The 20,167-nt window shown below is 41.7% G+C and overlaps 1 protein-coding gene across 1 annotated transcript; it reads right to left on the bottom strand.

Moving 5' to 3' along the window:
* Positions 1 to 1,180: 1,180 nt before the first annotated feature.
* LOC147460064 (uncharacterized) lies at positions 1,181 to 2,179 on the bottom strand. The gene has a single exon (XM_086509948.1). It carries the CDS (start codon positions 1,924 to 1,926, stop codon positions 1,333 to 1,335), a length of 594 nt encoding a protein of 197 aa, XP_086366074.1. The 5' UTR covers positions 1,927 to 2,179; the 3' UTR covers positions 1,181 to 1,332.
* Between the last annotated feature and the right edge of the window lie 17,988 nt (positions 2,180 to 20,167).

Genomic DNA, 20,167 nt, shown 5'->3' with positions numbered 1-20,167 from the left:
TAGGTTGGGCCTTGCCCCGTAGGACCCTTGTCCTGACAAAACTCCTTGCTTTGATTTGAGGAAAAACTATTAACTATGGTCCAATTACGCAGATGATGATATTATAGTGCAAGATGTTGTAGGGTTTGACTTCATTAAGTTCTATATTCTGCAAGTGAATCGTGGTATACTCTTGATTTATCATGTCCATGTTAGAGCTAGAGAGAGAGAGAGAGAGAGAGAAGGGTTTTGGGGTGGCTCAAATGTAACTCTCCTCATACACACCACCGCTCTAAATGATAGCAAAGAGCTTTTATTACGTTGGTCTTCCATAGTCTCTCTCTCTCTCTCTCTCAGTGGCCTCCGCGCACAGAGAGAGAGAGAGAGAGAGAGAGAGAGAGAGAGAGAGAGAGAGAGGTGTGGCCCGATGAGGGATGCGAACAAGGGAGAAAAAAGAGCGAATGTGCTAAACACACATATACCCACACATATATATTTATATACACACACATAGGTACATACACACATACTCACATATTTGAGCTTGAGAAACTATATAGGATTTACTTAATGGTAAAATGAGCGAGATCCATTGAAGATGTGGGTATATATGCACATACTCAAATGAGTGAGCTTGACAAACTGTATAGGGATGAACCCTTGGTAAGAGCGAACAAGACCCGCCAGAGATCCACCCTTGGTAAAGCGAGCGAGATCCACCAAATATGTGGGTACATATACACATACTCAAATGAGTGAACTTGACAAACTGTATAGGAATGAACCCTTGGTAATAGCGAAGGAAACCCGCCAGAGACAAGTCGCGTGAGCTCGTTGTATCTTGTGGCACATCCCGTGCTTGAGGGTTATGTTACATTCCTTTGTGAGTGAATATGATACATTTACTCACCATTGTGGGTATGGCCCCAAAAAAATATATATAGATTGAAAAAGGTCAAGTGACGGATGTCACTATTAAATTAGGCATTTTCACGAGCTAAAAGTTCGCAATGCTTCAAAATGTCGCAAACAATCCTTTGTTTGATATTTCAAGGTGTGAAGAGGTGATTTTGAAGAATCCCAAAGCATATCATCTCACATTAGGTGAAGGGTCGAGGCTAAATTGCACCTCTTTGGGTTGGAGTCAGCTTTAACCCCCTCTCAAAATAACAGGTTACTTCTTTCTTCGTGTGTGGACATGAGGTGGAAGTTGTAACGCTTTTCAAAAATAACAAAAAAAATACCCTCGTGGGTGAAGTAAGAGAACAGTATGTACAACGACTTGAGAGCTCTAATTCTATCTGGCTGATATTAACATAGTCTTCTCTCTCATTCTTAATGGTAAATTGTAATCTAGACGCTGGATTCTCTGATTTCTGCTCTCACGCGGGCGAAGAAGGTGCTGATGAACTCATCGAACCTTTTGTCGAGATCATCATTTGACGGGAGATTCTGCGCTGCTTCCCTAATTGCTTTCTTATTGTTTCCTTCTTCATGAGCCACATCCAAAATTAGGGCTTTGTCAGAGTTCGGAAGAGCTTCAGCAAGTGGCATGCCACCTTCGCCACTGCTCTTCCATGGAGCAGCTACTTCGGGGAAGCTTCCTTCGTTTTGCTTTTGCGTAGAAAGAAGCTCATTAGATTGAAGTGCCAATGGAGTTAGGGTTTCATTGGGGTTTGCAAGGGCTTGCTGGGAGCCATAGATATTGGGTTTGGCTGCACTTGCAAGTTGCTCCTGATGATGCAGTTTAGCAAGATGCAATTTCGGCAATTTGCTTTGGCTAGGGCGAGTCAGCGGAGAGCTGGGTCGCTTCCCAACGGCAGGTTTAGCTGATCTGTTGGAGGTGAGGAGGATGGCAAGCACTATGACGTTGGCCAGCATGAAGATAATGGACGGAGAGGCCTCGACAAGGAAGCCCTCATGCGTGTTACTTAAGTACGGTAACATGTCAGAAATATGGCTATTTGTAGAGGAACAGAATTGACCAGCTTAATCAAGAATCGAGATTAAGGTTAATTAGGAGAGTGGCTGGTGTATTAAGGAAGGTTGATTGAGACAATAGCTGAACCTTTGATACGCTTCAATATAAGTGTGTATGTCTGTCTATATAAGTGTGTATGTCTGTCTATATAAGTGATGAAGTTGTGTGAGCTTACTCTTCACGCACACTTGCAGCCCTCACAAAAATGCATCTTGATAACCCAGCACACACACACACTCATAAGCTTACATGTGACGCTACCCTGCCCTTTCCTTTCCTCACAACTCTCATCAACTGCGCTAGCCTACTAGTCAAACGGAAAAAGTGAATTGGCTTTGCACACCCTTGGCTCTAGGCCTTTGACACCTGGCGAGAGAAGGCATTACCGGTTCGGATGGTTGTGTGAATGTAGATTCTAGAGGTGAGAGGCAGCCTAAACGTAGGCCAGAGGGAAAGGTGGCACCCCCACAAGAGACGACCCCATGAGAATGGGGAAAGGTGGGCACCCCTCAACTATATATGACACGAGCAGTGTTAGAAAAAAACAGGGCTACATTGTATTTTAGCCGGCTAAAATCATAAAATCCCCGCTAGATTTTGAGCTTGCCGTTAAGAAAACCGGCAAGTTTTAGTGTAAATACCGACAAAAGCTTCAAATTTTAGCCTAAAAACCGGTACAATTTCAAGTTTGCCCTTTTCTTCGACTAGGAAAAATGTATTATTCTAGCCCTGGACACGAGACGAGGATCGATGGTGGAGGGGTGAGAAGGGGACACCAACCGGTGGATGATGTGGCCACATCGTCTTCCAGCATGTTGAGCTTTGAATATATAAAATGTGCCACATTGCATTCTAATGGTTAAACGAGTTGTGTCTCTTCTCACAAGTGATGGATTCGAGTCTGACCAGGTTGTGAAATGGTCTTTCTTTTTGTTGCCAGAGTTCACCCACCTCGAGCTTTGTGCATCTAGTCTCTTGAGGTGCATGAGGTAGTTGCACACCATGGATCCCTCCTCCCTCTCCCCAAAGGAAATATAAAAAATTACATATTACTTACTATTGAGGCTGGGGTGAGTTCAGTATTGTACTAGCCCTATGATGTGGGGTGTGGTTTCTACATTTATCCATCCCCTCATTGTGGTGGTAGTTCATTACTGCAGAGCCAAGGTTCTAAGACCAATGGTCAACTCACCATGCACTTTAAGAAGTCAGTCATGAGTTCCTTTTAGATCGACAATGGTGCGTCACTCATATCGATGGCAGTGCATCATTCATAGAGTGTCTTTCTTGGTAGGAAGATCACTTGTAGTGATGTATATTTATGGTGCACTAATAGATATTATTTGTATGGCTAACAAAAAGAAACAATCTCGATTGTTGGATTGACTATTAAGCTCTACGGATGATGTCAAATGCTCATGGATAAGACTTTGTTATTAATAATAGAGACACTTGATCTATTTATAAATACAATGAACCCATGTGAGGGGAGTGTAGTCTTTGCCCTTATCTGGTGTCATTCTTCTCTTCTCTCACTCTCTCCCTCGCATGCAGGTGTAGCACTCAAGTCTTGAAGATGTACAAGTCACTCCCTACCTCTCTTCAATTGTTTTTAGCATTGAGGTGTATGTACATACAAATCTTCACATATGTACAATCATGGGTTTTGTTACATGTACTCATGGTATTTCGTGTATTATATAGATTTGCTATGATTTTGTTTGTAGCAGTGATATCAAAGCTCGATTTACACTATTGGTATGCAAAGACCACAACTATGAATATCTAAACCAACTAAGTTAAGGTCTTGCCTTTCTTTTATTCTCCATGTTGATTAGAAGTCTGTTCTAGAGTTGAAAGAATTACTTTCCAAAAGGACAACTAGACATTCTAAAAAGTACACCTGACTTTTAGTACTTCTTAAGACGGTCACCTTTTCATTCAATGCGAGTATCTTTTTCATGAGGTGGATGTTGCTCATTCAATATGGCTTTCGTCCTCAATAAAATGAAAAAAAAAATCATGAAGCTATCAAGTAGTGGTAGAATTTGAATCTTTGACACCGTTGTTTTAAAATTTTGGGTGTTCCAACGCAATGGAAGTGTCAAAAGCTTCAAATTCTACTAGTACTTATACTTTCATGATTTTCTTTCATTTTATTTATGATGAAAGCAATATTAAATGAGCGAAATTCACCTCATGAAAAAACATTCACATTGAAGGTGACCATTTTCAAGGACCATTTGATCATTAATGAGTGGGTGACATCTTTTTATATTTTGTTACCTATTTTTCTATGTGATGTTGGTCCTTCCTTAATTGAAGGAGCTCTTTTTTCTCTCTCTTCTAAAAGGCCCTCCAAAAGACCTCCAAAATGTCCTGGATACATCAAGGAAATCCTTGAAAAATTGAATCTTCTCCTTGTCTAAGCCTATAGCCATAGGAGATCTCCGCTGGAAACCATGCATCAATATGAATAGTGTAAATACAATTGCTACATGTTTGGAACTTTTGTAAGAAAATTCCAAACTGGATAAGTAATCTTCCCGTTTAGATTACTTCTTACTTACATAAGAACGCAACAAACAAAGATGAGGATAGAGAAAATGAATAAGAGGTTGTCAACGAAAGAAATTAAGGAGAGAGATCTTGTAATGAAATACGATTCTTGCTTGGATTTCACTTTTCAGCTGAGGGACATACGATTGGGGCCGTATAGAGTGAAGCATGTTTTTTCCAATGGCACATATGAGTTCAAAAAACTGTATGGTGAGCTTTGAACTACAAGAAAATTGGTTATATATTGAAGAAATATTTTTCAAGGGATGTGGTTTCAAATGCAAATAGTCTCTTGGTTGAGCATAAATGCTCGACCTAGGGGTTGGGCAATGATGGTAGACAACTTTTGACATGTACACAGTAGTGTGTTTATGCTTGGATATGTGTACAAATAAATGTAAATACATGAATTTGGAAGATTCACAACACGATTTCGGGTTTCAAATATGATGCAACATGTGCACATTGTAAATAGTCAGGTTTGCGTGTCAATAATCGCGCATGTGTACATGTCTAAACAGGGTAAGAAAGCCTTGGATTTGGTGCCAAGTAGCTTCTTTTGACTCTAGGGTATGTTTTTTATCTTTCTAGAATGTATATAGTTCAAGTAGAAAGTGTGGATACTCTCTTCTCACCATGGAGGGTTGACACGTGCGATAATTGTCTAGTTGTGACGACGCCCGCCGATATCTTGTGATACACATACTGACTTATAAGTAGTCAAAAATAGAATTTTGGTATGTGGACATAAATTTTGAGTATCAAAAATCAATCCTACATAGTTTGGTGGAATTCAAAGTCAGTTTTATATTTTTCCCACAAAAATGTCAATCAAAGGTCAAAATTCGCGAAAAATGGCCCTAAAGAAGTTAAAAAAAGGGGATTAGAAAGGTGTGAAAAGGCATATTTTTTCCACATCACTCACGATTTTGTGAGTGTAAAAGCTGAAGAAGTGTATGTCAGTCCATGTATGAGCACTTTTACCTCTATGTGTATAAGAGGAAGCATGATTTCTTCAGGTGATCATATGCAGTCTCGTCTTGTTTGTGTCCTGTTCTTGAGAGCATGAGGAGTGAATGAAGGTTTGTTCTCTTCAATTTTGCATTGGGAGACTCTATGGAAGTTATAAACTTTCCAAGCTGTATGTGAAAGGAATTGAGAAAAGAAGGTGCAATGTTTTGCAAGACTATTTGACATTGTATCAGTGCCATTAGGGTTGAGGCTATACCAAAGGGTCCAATAGAGTGGAGCTTGGTGAAGCTTTTGCAATGGTTTGAGAGAAGTGTTTTGTGGCTGAAGGATTTTTTTTCTTATGATATTTCTTGCATTTTCTGATAACCGTCGAGCATGATTCCAAGCCTGGATCAACTTGACTCATTATGTAACATCTGCGGGTAGGAAAGGGCTTGTAATTCGAGATGTTTGGAGCTTGAATTGAGTTTTGGGGGAGAATTTTCATTAAGCTCTTGAGTGGTTGTGCGTGAGATGAAGAAGTAAGTTAATTCCTTGTGTTAAGGTGCAATGTTGTGTGAGTGTGTGCACGATGTATTTTTCTCCACCACCTGCTCTTTAAGGATCTTACCCTCATTTACAAGTGAACAGCAAGGTAACTTATAGATTAGAGTTGTGACATACACTGGAGATGTGGGGGGTTGTAGCATAGCTCAATCCAGTGACATAATGCCAATTCAATGGATCTAAACCCTGCTAGTGCGTGGAGACGTAGAGTCATAAGAATGTGTAAGAAGAGGAGATGCTTGCTACTCAACGTTTACTCTTGAATCTACCTAATCTCGCCAATCAAGAGGACAATTGCACACTCTCATCAGTCACACACACACACACATCCATCAAGAGCTCAATGAGATCATAAATCAAGTGAAGGACTAGAAAATGAGAGAGGGAAGCAATAATTAGAAACTAATTAATGCTTAACTACATATCATTAACACAAATGACAAAGAGAGAGAAGGACACGAGCACTCACCTTTCTTTGCATACCATAGAAAGTGTGGAACCGCAAAAGAAAGATCCAGCTCCAAGAATCATCATCTCCACCTTCTTTACAAGATTTCCATGAAAGCTCTTCTCTCACAAGGATAAGTGACAAATGACCTAACTTTCCCTTTTATACCTAGGGTATCAAAAATATTCCTAGCTACCTCTGAGATGCATACAAATATGTACATCTCTACGTCTCCTAGGCATCATGGTAGCATCAAATATACAATCTAGAACTCATGTAGAGCCTATAAATACATCAAAAGTGCATATACTGTTGAAGATGATGAAACAGGAAACAGAAGGAAGACAGCAACTCAGAGTAGGAAGAAGATGGAGAAGGAGAAGACACAGAGCTTGCGTACGAGATCTCTGTAGTCTATCTCTCTGTATTGGAATAATAGTGTATATACAAACTCAGAGCTACAAAGCTTATATGAAACCCTAAGAGATAAGGTGTCCTTTCACACCAGATGTCTAGGGGGAAAAACCTAGTGGGAGAAAAGTGCCCCTGGTGAAGCGCGTATACACACTAACACTACTACATGTCTACAAATCCCCCCTGTAGTGATAGTGTGAATCCGTACAAGGTAGCAGATCATCATGTGTATGAGAGTAAGCCCAAAGCTTTTCGAAAAGCTTCAAAATTTTCTCGTGATAATGCCTTCGTAAATAGATCTGCAATGTTATCCTGTGTAGGACAGTAAGTTAGTGTGATCTCCCCTGCATGTAGCCTTTCCCTGACATAGTGGTAGTGAACCTCTATGTGCTTTGTTCTTGCATGAAATACTGGATTCCTTGCGACTGCCATAGCACTCTGACTGTCAGTGAAAATGGTAGTGGGTGCCTGTTGACACTCACAAAGATCTGCCAATAACCTGCGTATCCATACACAATCAACTGTTGCCGTGAAAGCTGCCCTGTAATCAGCTTCACAAGTTGATGTAGCCACTGTGGGTTGCTTCTTGCTTAGCCAAGATATACATGTATTTCCCAAGAAAAAACAATTGCCACTTGTGGAATGTCGTGTGTCAAAATCACCAGCCCAATTTGAATCGCTGTAACCAAGAAGCTGCATAGAACTGTGCTTTCCATACATATCCCCCCTTGGAAAGAACATGGCAAGATTAGGGGTACCTGAAAGGTAACGAAGTATGCGCTTCACAGCTTGCCAATGATGCATACCTGGGCTGTGCATAAATCTGCTTGCTTGTGAAACCACAAATTGAATGTCTGGATGAGTGTTGCCTGCCAAATATATCAAGCAACCAACCGCTGCTGCATAAGTATGTACATCAAATGGTTCTCCAGCATCGTGCATGTTCAACTTTGATCCAGTTTCTACGGGTGTAGAGATTGGTTTACAATTTTGCATGCCAAACTTGTCCAAAATTTTATGCAAATATTTTTCCTGCAACATGTATATGCCATCCTCTGATTGCACAAACTGAATACCCAAGTAATAATGTAGCAAACGAAGATCAGACATCTCAAAGGTTTTTCTCAAAGCATCTTTAAACGCTTCAATTTCATCTGCAGTATTTCCTGTAAGAAGCATATCATCCACATAAAGTGTTAGCATAATGAGAACTCCATCTCTCTTTTTGACATACAAAGTACTTTCTGTTGGACTATTCTGAAATCCCTGGCCAATCAAATAAGTATGTATCTTCTCATACCATGCTCTTGGAGCCTGTTTGAGACCATACAAAGCTTTACGCAATCTACATACCTTTTGCTCTTGACCTTTTACAACAAAACCACTTGGTTGACTTACATAAACTTCTTCCTGCAAATCACCATTCAAAAAAGAAGTTTTGATATCCAACTGATGCACTTTCCAACCATGATGAGCAGCAATTGCAACTAGTGATCTAACTGTGGACGCACGAGAAGTAGGAGCAAAGGTTTCATCATAATCTATGCCTTTCTGTTGCGCATAGCCTTTTGCCACAAGCCTTGCTTTGTACCTGTCAATAGTACCATCTTGTTTCCTTTTTACCTTAAAAACCCACTTTGTACCAATAGGCTTTTTACCAGTAGGCAGGTCCACTAGATCCCATGTATGATTCTTATGAATAGAATCAATTTCTTGCTCCATAGCATCTTTCCACTGAACACACTCTAAAGCTTGTTCAAATGAATCAGGCTCATCTGCATCACAAAGAGTGCTAAAGCAAGACAAATCTACTTGCTCTCTGCCAAAAGTAGTACCAACACGTGTTTTTCGTGGCAACGGTGCATCCAACTTGCTATCCTGCAAAGCTTTCTGAACCCATTTAGGCAAGGTTATTTCTTCCCTGAGAATGTCTTGCTCTTCACGCACAATTTCCTCTACATAATGAGGTGTCACATGCTGATCCAAAGATTGATCAAGATTATCAACCTATTGTGATTCTTGATTCTCCACAAAAGAAGGAAGCAAACCTTCAAATACATCATGTGTCTGCATATGAGGTACATCAAAAGCAACCATAGGTTGAGTAGTAGTTTCTGCAAAAATTACATCACGACTTTCAAAAATCTTGTTTGTAGCAGGATTGTAAAGTCTATAACCTTTACTTCCACTACTATACCCCACAAATATACATTTGATTGCCTTATCATCAAGCTTCCCACGTAACTGCTGAGGGATGTGAGCATAAGCAAGACAACCAAAAACACGAAGATAACTGACTGAAGGTTTTCTGTCATACCAAGCTTCATATGGAGTAATGGTCTTCAAGGCACGAGTAGGACACATGTTCAAAACATGTGTTGCACAAGCAACTGCCTCCATCCATAGCTTATGAGGCAAACTCTTAGCCTTGAGCATACATCTAGCCATCTCCATTAAAGACTTGTTCTTCCTTTCTGCAACACCATTCTGTTGTGGTGTGTATGGCATAGTGCATTGGTGTTTAATTCCTTTCTTTCCCAAAAAATCCTTAAATGCACCTGACATGTATTCACCTCCTCGATCGGTACGAAGAGTCTGTACTTTGCAACCTGTTTCATTTTCAACCATGGTGACATAATCTTGAAAAACTGCAAACACATCTGACTTTGCTTTGAGTGGATACACCCAACAAAACCTGGAAAAGTCATCAATGAAGGTCACAAAATAAAGGCTGTTTCCTATAGATGGTGTCCTCATAGGACCACATACATCACTATGTACAAGCTGCAACTTTCGTGTCCCTCTAACTGAACCATCCTGCGAAAATGAAAATCTGTGCATCTTTCCAAGAACGCAACCTTCACATACATGTCTTGGTGGCATCTCCAATAAAGAAAAATCATGCACCATATTATGACATTGTAAAGTCATCAAACTGCCATAACTAACATGCCCAAATCTAGCATGCCACAACTCAGCATCCTGCATGGCCTGAGTCTTTGTTTCTGCAATACATACCTGAATTTTCTTTTCATAACGATCTAGCACAAATAGTCCATTTTCCAGCGTACCTGTAGTGATAAGAGAATAACCATTCTCTCGATCTCGTACAACACATCTGTCATCCTCAAAAATGACCCGAAGACCATTTTTTTGCAAGAGAGGATACAGACAACAAATTCTTCTTGATCCCTAGAACATATAAGACATCTGGCAAGCATAAATCTGAACCATGTGAAATGGTAATCAAAATCTTACCAACGCCTTTGATTGGATAAGAAGCATTATTTGCACATGTCACCTTCTTTCCTGCTGGAGCTGCATCCAATGAACAAAACAAATCCTTCCTTGAAGTAATATGCCTGGATGCACCACTATCAAAGTACCAAATCATTTGTGTCTCGTCAACACTGTAAGCAGAAAAATCTGAACATACTACGAAAGCATAATAATCATGCACAAAGTTTGCAGACTCTTCTTTAGCTGTAGAAGAATCACCAAAAGCTGAAACAACCAAACTTGACTCTTTCTTCTTTTCTTTAGCAATTCGCTTTTTACACTCACTAATGTAGTGACCAGGTTTCTTGCAGTAGTGACATTTACCTTTCTTCTTGGACTTGTCGGAATCACCTTTAGACTTCTCTGAAGATTGTCCTGCACTAGACTTGGAGTAAGGAGCACTCTCTTTACCCTTGTTTTTGTTCTGTACAACAAGAGCATGATCCATACCGTCCACCTGTAAAGACTTGTTCTTACGTGATTGATCCTCCTGCAATAGCAAAGCCACTAACTCTTCAAAATGAAGAGGCTCAGGATTAGCTCGCAAAGACAGAGTCAAAGAAGTCTGAAAAGTCAGATAAGATGGTGGTAGTGAATTGAGTGTTTTGGAAACCAAGTCCTTCTCTGGAATCACTTCATCAATGCTAAGCAATTGCTCTTTAAGATCCCTGATTTTTGTAAGATGCTCGACAATATCGTCACCTTCGTCCATCTGTATTTTGTCAAGTTGTTTCTTCAAAAACTCTATTCTGGCAGCGTTTCTTCCTCCAAACATAGCTTGCAGAGTGTTCCAAGCATCCTCAGAAGTTCTACAAGATCTTATATGTGGTGTGATTGTCCTCTTTATGGTTAAGGCAATCACAGCCATAGCTTGTGCATCTTTAGTATCCCATCTCTTTTTCTCTGGAGTGACTTGTGAGGGTCCTGCACCAACAGCTGCACCACGTCCAGGCGTGGCAGGTGCAATGCTACCTGGACGAACTTCATCTCCAGATACATAATCCCACAATCCTTTACCAAACAAAACATTTTTGTCCATAAAAAACCAAAGAGAATAGTTGGTACCATCCAATTTGTCTTCAGATGTAAACGCACCAAAAATCTCTTTCTCCGTAGATTGAGCCATACTGTGGATGCACACAAGAGAGAAAAATAACCTCCAAGAGATTCACAAATATCCTCTCCAATGCAAGCAGAACTCTACACAAAATCTCAGCACAAAGCTAAGACAAGTTGCTTCCCAAAAGAACTGTTTACCTAAAGAAAATCTGTCAAAAAGCACACCCTCTTGATCTAAACGCCTCCGAAAAGTAACTTCTGCTACGCTGCTCAGAACAAAATTCTGAGGGCTCGAATGGCTTCAAAAGGGGGGTAAAACCCCAGGTCACCTAATCAGAATACTCCCGGAACGTCGGGGATGCTCCCACGAGCAAATTTTCCGAAAACTGCCTGAAAACTGCGATTGCTCGCGCGGACGCGAAAACACAAGTAGTGGCTCTGGAAATCACCTTGCTGTGATACCAATTGTTGAAGATGATGAAACAGGAAACATAAGGAAGACAACAACTCAGAGTAGGAAGAAGATGGAGAAGGAGAAGACACAGAGCTTGCGTACGAGATCTCTATAGTCTATCTCTCTGTATTGGAATAATAGTGTATATACAAACTCAAAGCTACAAAGCTTATATGAAACCCTAAGAGATAAGGTGTCCTTTCACACCAGATGTCCAAGGGGAAAAACCCAGTGGGAGAAAAGTGCCCCTGGTGAAGTGCGTATACACACTAACACTACTACATGTCTACATATACAAATGATATGCATGTCAAAAAAGAAGCAATGTATGCTAAAAATAGCATCGCTAAAGATCATATGTTGCTTCTTGTTGGTGCTACCAAAAAAAAAAAAAAGAGGTAGCAAGCTCAATCATATGGTAATAAAGAATATGGGAAAGGAAAATCATGTATGTGGTAATGAGTAAAGGCAAATAATTATGAAATGCTACACTGCCATTAAGGACAAATAACTTGCACTTGCTAAAATTAATTTTGCTTCCATTTTCTTTGTATTCTCACTAGTGTTCTTTGTTGTTTAAGTAAGCAAGACTCTCTGTGTCTAAAACACTTGTGACACTCTTGTTTTTTGCTTCCATTTTCTTTGTATTCTCACTAGTGTTCTTTGTTGTTTAAGTAAGCAAGACTCTCTGTGTCTAAAACACTTCTAAGGCCTCAAACATTGAAACAATTTTACTAACTAGGACTAAGTGTCAAGTAATAGAGCTAACCTAAAGTCACTGCCTCCTAACCTCAAGGCTCATCGATAAGACTAAACTCTACGTCAATTAACTAAAGCAAAGACAAATTATACATCTATAATGGCAAATAACAAAAAATAACTAAATGCACTCAATCAAACCATGAAAAACCACAATCAACAAATATAAATGTCCACAAACATGACTAATGAGAAGTAGTACACTTGGAGGTATGTGATGGATCTACTCAATAGCTGTGGAAGCAAATATGCACTGTTGAAGCTCAAGGTATCCATGGTTTGTGAAAGCTCAAGTCCATCTTTGCTACAAAATCATAAACAAAACACTATCACCTACAAAGGTGTGTAAGCATAAAACTGAAATTTTATTACCTAAATGCAAATAAAAAGAAATCCTATACTAAGGTCTCAAACCTAAATGTCTAGAGGGAGAAACCCAAAAGGGAAAAAAGTGCTGATGTGTAGAAGGATCCTAAACAAAGCTCTTGAGTTTTTCAAGGAAAATTAATTGGCTCGGATAATGAAATGTGCAAAATTCCATCCTCTCACCACACAAAACTAGCATGGGTCTACCTATCTGTATAGTAGTGTCTAGCTAGTGTAGCTCATCTCTCATCATAGGACTCATAGATTCTGCAACAGATGTCAATCATTTGGGAAGAGAGTGTTGAATACAAAGCTACGAAAAACCATTATGGCATTTGATGTGTTTGAAAAGTGGGGGATTGATGCAATAGGCCCATTACCTATCACAAGCAGGGGCAAAAGCTATATTTTGACTGCAGTGAACTATCTCTCTAGATGGGCAGAGGCTATAGCAGTAAAACAAATCTTTGCAAAGGATGTGGAAAAATTTGTGTACGATGAAATATGTTGCAAGTTTGGGGTGCCACTAGAGCTACTTTCGGATAAGGGGCCAGGATTTAGAGCTAAACTATTAGACTTTTTATGCACAAAGATGAAGATTAGGCACCAGTATACAACTCTTTATTATCCAAAATGTAATGGCTTAAATGAAAGATTCAATGGTGAGTTGGTACAAATTCTTTCGAAAGTGACAGAGCACCAAGGAAAGAATTGGGATTTGGCATTGCCTAGTGCATTATGGGCTTACCGTACTTCAATGAAGACAGGTACATGGTTTACTCCATTTCATTTGGTATATTGAAAGGAAGAACTATAGCTTGTGGAAGTAGAGTTGCCTGCGGTGAAGATGCTAGAAAAGTTTCTTGGGTAGTCCAATGATGCATTCAAAGAGAGGCTCTTACAATTACAAGAGGTTCAGCTGGATAGGATGAGCGCATTGGAACATTATGGACAGATGCAAGATAAGGATTTAGCAAAGATAATGAAAACTTCTCAAGGAATATATTTGCAGGATCACGCCATGAGGTAAGCAGGTACGTCAAATGACATCCAGTGGCATGAGGAGGTCGAATGGGATCAAGATTTGACGTGGATAAGCGAGGACACAACATCCGTGCTTCCTTGTGATGAATTATGCAGTAAGGTCACCATGAGAACTATATTTGGGGGCACTTCATGTGATTGTGGGATGCATTATTGGGATAAATGAGTGCCAGGTGTGTGGATGGATGTAGAAAGGTAACAAAAACGCACTACGTGGCCATTTTTTGGTCTGTTCGGGGTCCGTTTGAGGTCAATCAAAAGGCCAAAGGTGCCCAGGGGATAAAGTAAAATGTGGACGCTAAAAAACCTGAGAAAAAACTAGAAAAACATAGAGAGAAGAGGATGAAGATCCGCTACCCAGTTTTTGCTATTTTTGGAGCCTGTTTTGGCCATAAACTGCTCATTTGAGCGCGGATTTGAGCACTTTGATATTGTAGACTGGGGTTTTTGGCCATTGCGAATGCAATGGTTCAGTCCATTTTGCTGAATTTCTCTTTTTTTTCTTGTTTTTTTGGCTGTGTAAGTTTCTCATGTGAGCAAAGCCTCTGCTCAAATTTGTGATTGTATCGGCATATTTCATCCATATGGTGTGAGCTATTTGCCCCATTGGTGTCGGCCCAAGCTCAATTGTATCAAGCATAAAAAATCTTCCTCCTTTAAGCTGATTTGTTGTGTGTGTGTGTGTGTGTGTTGAGTGGGCAAATGGAAAGTTTCTCTCCTCTCACTCCATCGGTGTGTTCGTTGTCCTGGTCAGGTGGGTTGTGTAAGCCGAGTGGTTCCCCATAGTGTGTGTGTGTGTGTGTATTATCTCAAGAGTGTGTGTCGGGTGATTATAGAGATGTTGTGTGTATTTCCATCCCGCTCACAACCTCCAATCAAAGTTTGTTGAGAGGTACAATGTTCGTGCACATGCAAGCAAAAAGATCCACACGCAGATCCCGAGCAACGTTTGGAGTTGGAGATAGCACTTATTCTTGCAAGGTCGAGAGTGTCTAGATATCATTTTGTTGTCGATACAAAGTAGAGGAGCAGGAGCCTGGAGCCCATGAGTGGTAAGGCTGGGCTTGTTTGCAAGCCAGCTAGTGAGGTTGACAACAACACACATCAGTGTGGGCTTCCGAGCAGTACTTCCGCAAGTTATATCCCCATTTCACACCACAAAACCAGGCAGGGCACTTATAAGACTTGGCAATTGATATACATAACAAAAATGACAGCGATGAGTAAATGTCCTGAGCCACCACCTGTATGCCCTCATCCTCGAAAAAGGCTTGTCTGCAAAGAACAATCCTTCGTGAAATGCCCTACTCAACTGTATATATATTTAGTGCAGCACCAGAACACACGACGAAGAGTTTTTTGAATCAGTTCCTGGTTCAAAGTATAATCACATGGAATGCACTCATTTTTGGATACTCCAACCATGGGCTTGCCCATGATTCTCTAGACTACTTTAGCATGTTCTTCCCCTCTCTCTGGACCATGGCCTTGATCCTGTTCCTCTACCTATGTTGTGGCACTAAGGAGTGCCACATTTGTCTCTCTGTCCTCCCTAATGCCACTATCTATTTGCTATTGTAAGCAAGAAGTTTTTGGCTATGGTGCCTTCTCAACCCCCTCTGTATTTCCACGTGTCTAGAGGCCCTTGGACTTTTAAGGACCACATAGGCTAGCGTAGGTGACAACATTCATCATCCTCATGCAAGTGAAATAATTCATCATCGTCCTCATTGCCAACATAACCATTGTATCTATCCTTGCAATCATCCTTCTCTTTGTGAGTCCTTTGATCACCATCCACGTGGATACAATCTCTTTTGTATGCATCCTCTTTGTCATGGACTCTTCGTGCAGCCAAGCAGTGAGTAGGGCTTTGTGACCTTCTACGATGGGAACAACGGGAAATTTGTAGGCTGCACCTTCCAATCGGCATGCTAACCAACCCACCACACACACTCGCACACACACATACACTAATCATAGCTCATCAAGTTTTCAACTATATCTTGGAATGCTTACCCATCCAAAACAAAGACACGTCATAGCTCATTAAATTTCCAAGTGTAGCTCACCACAGAGAGAGCGATCGTCAATTGTAGCTTGTCACATCTTGTTATTGTTGTAACTATAGCTGGCCATTGCAACTGCTACTCGGGCAAGCATCTCTCTCTCTCTCTGTGTCTCTCTCTCTCTCTCTCTCTCTCTCTCTCTCTCTCTCTCTCTCTCTCTCTCTCTCTCTCTCTCTCTCTCTCTTTGTGTGTGTGTGTGTGTGTGTGTGTGTGTGGGGCTTCTTTGAATGTCACTCTCAACCTACCTATTTGATTCCCATCCCCGGAATCTGCTCACCTCCCTCCATTCCCCTAGGTTGTAGACATATAATTCCTGGCACGCTACTCCACCATCTCTTGTTGTGCCATGTGGCACCACATGAACAGGCTTGTCTATAATAGAGTGGGAGATAAAGACTTTAAATCTTAGATTCCTCTGCTACAATATCTCAATGAAAGATCTTATTTTGGAAAATCAATAAACTTGTTCATACTTGAAAATCACCTAGAAATGTGCCACCTCATAAACTTCCAAGAAGGCAGTGAGTCATGGCAAGACTTTAGATAAACTATGGGAAATAGTATAGCCAATTCTAAAAGTTAATAGCTGTCTCGCATCAACTTTGGCATATACTCATTCCACAAAGACTAAGCTTGTTCTCCTTGATCGCATTGAGTGATTCTCACACACCATTGCCAAATCATGTCAGTCGGTGCACTTCCAGTAATATGGGTTGAACCACGAAACTACAAAGAAGGCAATGCAGCCCCATAAGAGATTAGCAAACCCATTGTTGCCAAAGTAGGGAACGCCAGGGTCCCCGACATATGTAGGTCCACACATTTTCTCCATCACTCTCTCTCTCTCTCTCTCTCTCTCTCTCTCTCTCTCCCCCCCCCCCCCCCCCCCCCCTCCCCCTCTCTCAACCCTAGGCAATGGTCTGTAGTATGTTAGACATCTCTCTCTCTCTCTCTCTCTCTCTCTCTCTCTCTCTCTCTCTCTCCCCCCCCCCCCCCCATGAGTGTGTTCGCCTCCCCTCAGGGTGAAATAATTCATTAGGAGTAGTGTGGTTGGTATTGAAGAGGCGATAGTCTGCAATTTATAGGTGATATTTTGCAGTTTATTCGAGTGAACAGAACGTTGGAGGCATGTGTGTGTGTGTGTGGGAAGAGTTGACACTTGGGTTGGCCTGGCTATTCAACTTCTGCATTGCTCGTATTTTCAATTCCTTCACTTGTCGACATTCTGGGTTCACTTCTTCCCCAACTTCTGCCACTTGGCAGTCTGACCATACCGCCTTCATCGCCATCTGTCTCTCTCTCTCTCTCTCTCTCTCTCTCTCTCTCTCTCTCTCTCACACACACACACACACACACACACACACACACACACACACACACACACACACACACACACACACACACACACACACACACACACACAATCACAGACACAGCACGGGTGCCGCTGAGAGGCGGTGGAGTTGTGCCTTCTCTCTCTCTCTCTGAACTCTCTCAAGACACACACACATACACATAGAGTGTGGGCTCACTAAGAGGTGGTGCACTCGATGCCTGTACCTTGAAATGATACAGACAATGCGTGGACGAGTCCCCTCTTACGCACTCTCTTTCACACACATGCCATAGCAACAAGAGATAACAATCTCTCTCTCTCTCTCTCTCTCTGTGTGTGTGTAACATTTAATGGCCTAAAAACTTGTGTGTAATGGAAATTAGCATGAACATAATGGGCATTTCATTAGAATAGATTCCTAATGAGATTTACAAGAGTGCTTGGGTGGAGAGAGCAACAAAAAGCATAACACCTAGCTAGATAGCATGAACAATACTTTAAAAAGATGGAGAAATTAAGCTATTGACAACAATTGAGGACCGGATTTGCATTGAGAGAGAGAGAGAGAGAGAGAGAGAGAGAGAGAGAGAGAGAGAGAGAGATGAAAATGATGGCTTGTGGACCATACGTTTGCAGGTGATGCCGAGAAAACATCAACTTGCACGATGCTATTGAGCTGGTATGAGCTGCAACCGCTCACGTAAGTAGGTCCTGCTTCCTGGGTGATGGGCAAAATTATCGGACTCTCCCTCTGTCTCTTGGCGGTTCGGCTAGCACTACAATGTGTCAGGACAACGGCAAGGCCGGACTAGAAAAGGGCAAGGCCGGGCTAGGCAGTGTGGAAAGGGAGTCCAACTAGGGCAAAGGGCCAGGGGTCATGCTATATAGTGGGTGGTTGAGTGGTGGACTCCTAGGTTCTAGTTCCCCTTGTCTAATATTGATATCAAGAGCTTGGTTCTTTTTTTGGGAAAGGCATAGCTGTGGAGGAGGGGATCCACACAACCTTGTATGAGAAAGTTGCATGTTGGGGTCACCAAACCGTGGAACACCTCTCCTGTGGTGGGGAAGACGACAGGCAGGCAGTCCGTGGGCAACCCCCCTTGCAAGGAGGAGCCGCCGAGGTGGACCTGCGTTAAAATCACCCTTTGCGGGATCTACGGTGCACGTCGGGCGGGGGAGCATTTCACGACCTTGGGCCGAAGCCCCTAGATCACCTCAGTGGCCACCATGGACGGTTTCCTTGCTCATGCGCTGCTGTGAGCGGCCATATCCACTGTGCGCTTGTTTTTTCCCATTACACGGATGCCCAATCCCCTTGGGGGTTAGTGGCCACACCCTATTTTCAACAACAAGGGGTGGTACCCACAGTGGGGTACCCCACCCCCTTCCTCGTGTGCGGATTCGGCAAGGTCCGAAGAGGTGCGGCATCTCGACACGGCCGGCACAAACTTCGAGCGCCAAATTCTCTCCGTATTACGCGCAAAAACTCAGAGATTTAAGAAAAGCATTCCGACGGGAGTTCAACGTACAATTACCTTTCAAAATCAATTAACGATTGCAAGTATAATTGATTCGGCTACCAAGGAATTGCGGAATTACCTATATGGCAGAAAATTTGAATTACCTATATTAGCAAGGCTTATCACACTTCGCAGTACTCTCAATATCAGGTAATTGTTTTTACAACCTCCGGCGGAGGTAGCACGACCTCTGCTACGAGTTTCTGTGTTTAATACGGCTACGAGCCTTTCCGCAATCCAAGGTATTGTTTTCTCTTTTGTTCGCACAACACGTCTTTGTCATGAACACATAAATTGATGATCAACACATGTTTGACTTCGAATAGTTGGAGTCTACTTCACTTGTCGATGCTACGGGGTCGGATACTCTTACTGAGGGTACGCACATGGCAACCGGGACGACAGGCAGTCTATCTTTCTCTCCACGAGTATGTACGCCTCCTCCTCAGAGCGTGTTTGATATTTTGGAGGATGATAGTGACTTTCCGGATGCAATGGAGTTTGTCACTCGACAGGACTGGCAAACTTTTGATGCCCGATTTCGCAAGTTAGCTGTACGGGTCCAAATATTGTCTACACAAGTGGAAAATCTCAAACTATTAATTTTTACAATACACTACCAGGATCAACTTCTCACTTGCTGGAAACCCAAGAGGTTGCCTATCCACCAGTTATGACCAAAGAGGTCCAACATGCACAAAATAATTCGGTGGTAGGAACAAGTATGGTCGTCACCAGCGTGGTTAGGAAGCGACTATCACAATCCGACTTTCAACGTGCAAAAAGTCAAAAATTTTGCTTTATTTGCTTAGGAACACATCAAAATAAGCAGTGTCCACATGTCTGATAACGTAAGCATGATGCATTAGTTCGCGATTCGACATAAACTCCGGTTTTGGTGCAGGGCACAGTAGTTACAGACATACACTCCAGTTTTGGTGCACGGCACAATAGTTATTTGTCTTCATATGTGCATGTGGCTTTTCAGAGTATTGTCCATTTTTTGGCATTGGGTACCGTTATGCCCTGATTTCTTTTCTGATATCAAAATTTTTGGTACGACTAGTCCATAATCTTGGCTTATATGCTTAGTCGACAATATTATGAGGTGCGTGCAGGATTATTGACTTAGGGTGTATATGATATATGTGTCACATAATTTTCTTTTCATTCCACAACGCCAAATGCTTGGTCCATTTCATATGACAAGACTTCTAATTTGTCCTACGATTGCTTTGACGTCAAGAGTAGTGGAGCACCTACATTAATCAGGATATCATCTCAACGAATCCCTACCAGTCTAGTCGATGCAAGGCACTTCTAGTGTACACTTTTACATTTATGACGGTCACGGTAGCCACGGGCTTCCACTTTTCCATGCA

The sequence above is a fragment of the Adiantum capillus-veneris genome, chromosome 4 (genome assembly GCF_014529385.1).
Source record: "Adiantum capillus-veneris isolate H3 chromosome 4, ASM1452938v2, whole genome shotgun sequence".
Lineage (NCBI taxonomy): Eukaryota > Viridiplantae > Streptophyta > Polypodiopsida > Polypodiales > Pteridaceae > Adiantum > Adiantum capillus-veneris.
This window is presented reverse-complemented; position numbering and strand designations above follow the sequence as displayed.

Bases quoted from the DNA above. Each gene is read 5' to 3' on its own strand.
- LOC147460064 (XM_086509948.1), bottom strand. From the start codon at position 1,926: ATGTTACCGTACTTAAGTAACACGCATGAGGGCTTCCTTGTCGAGGCC.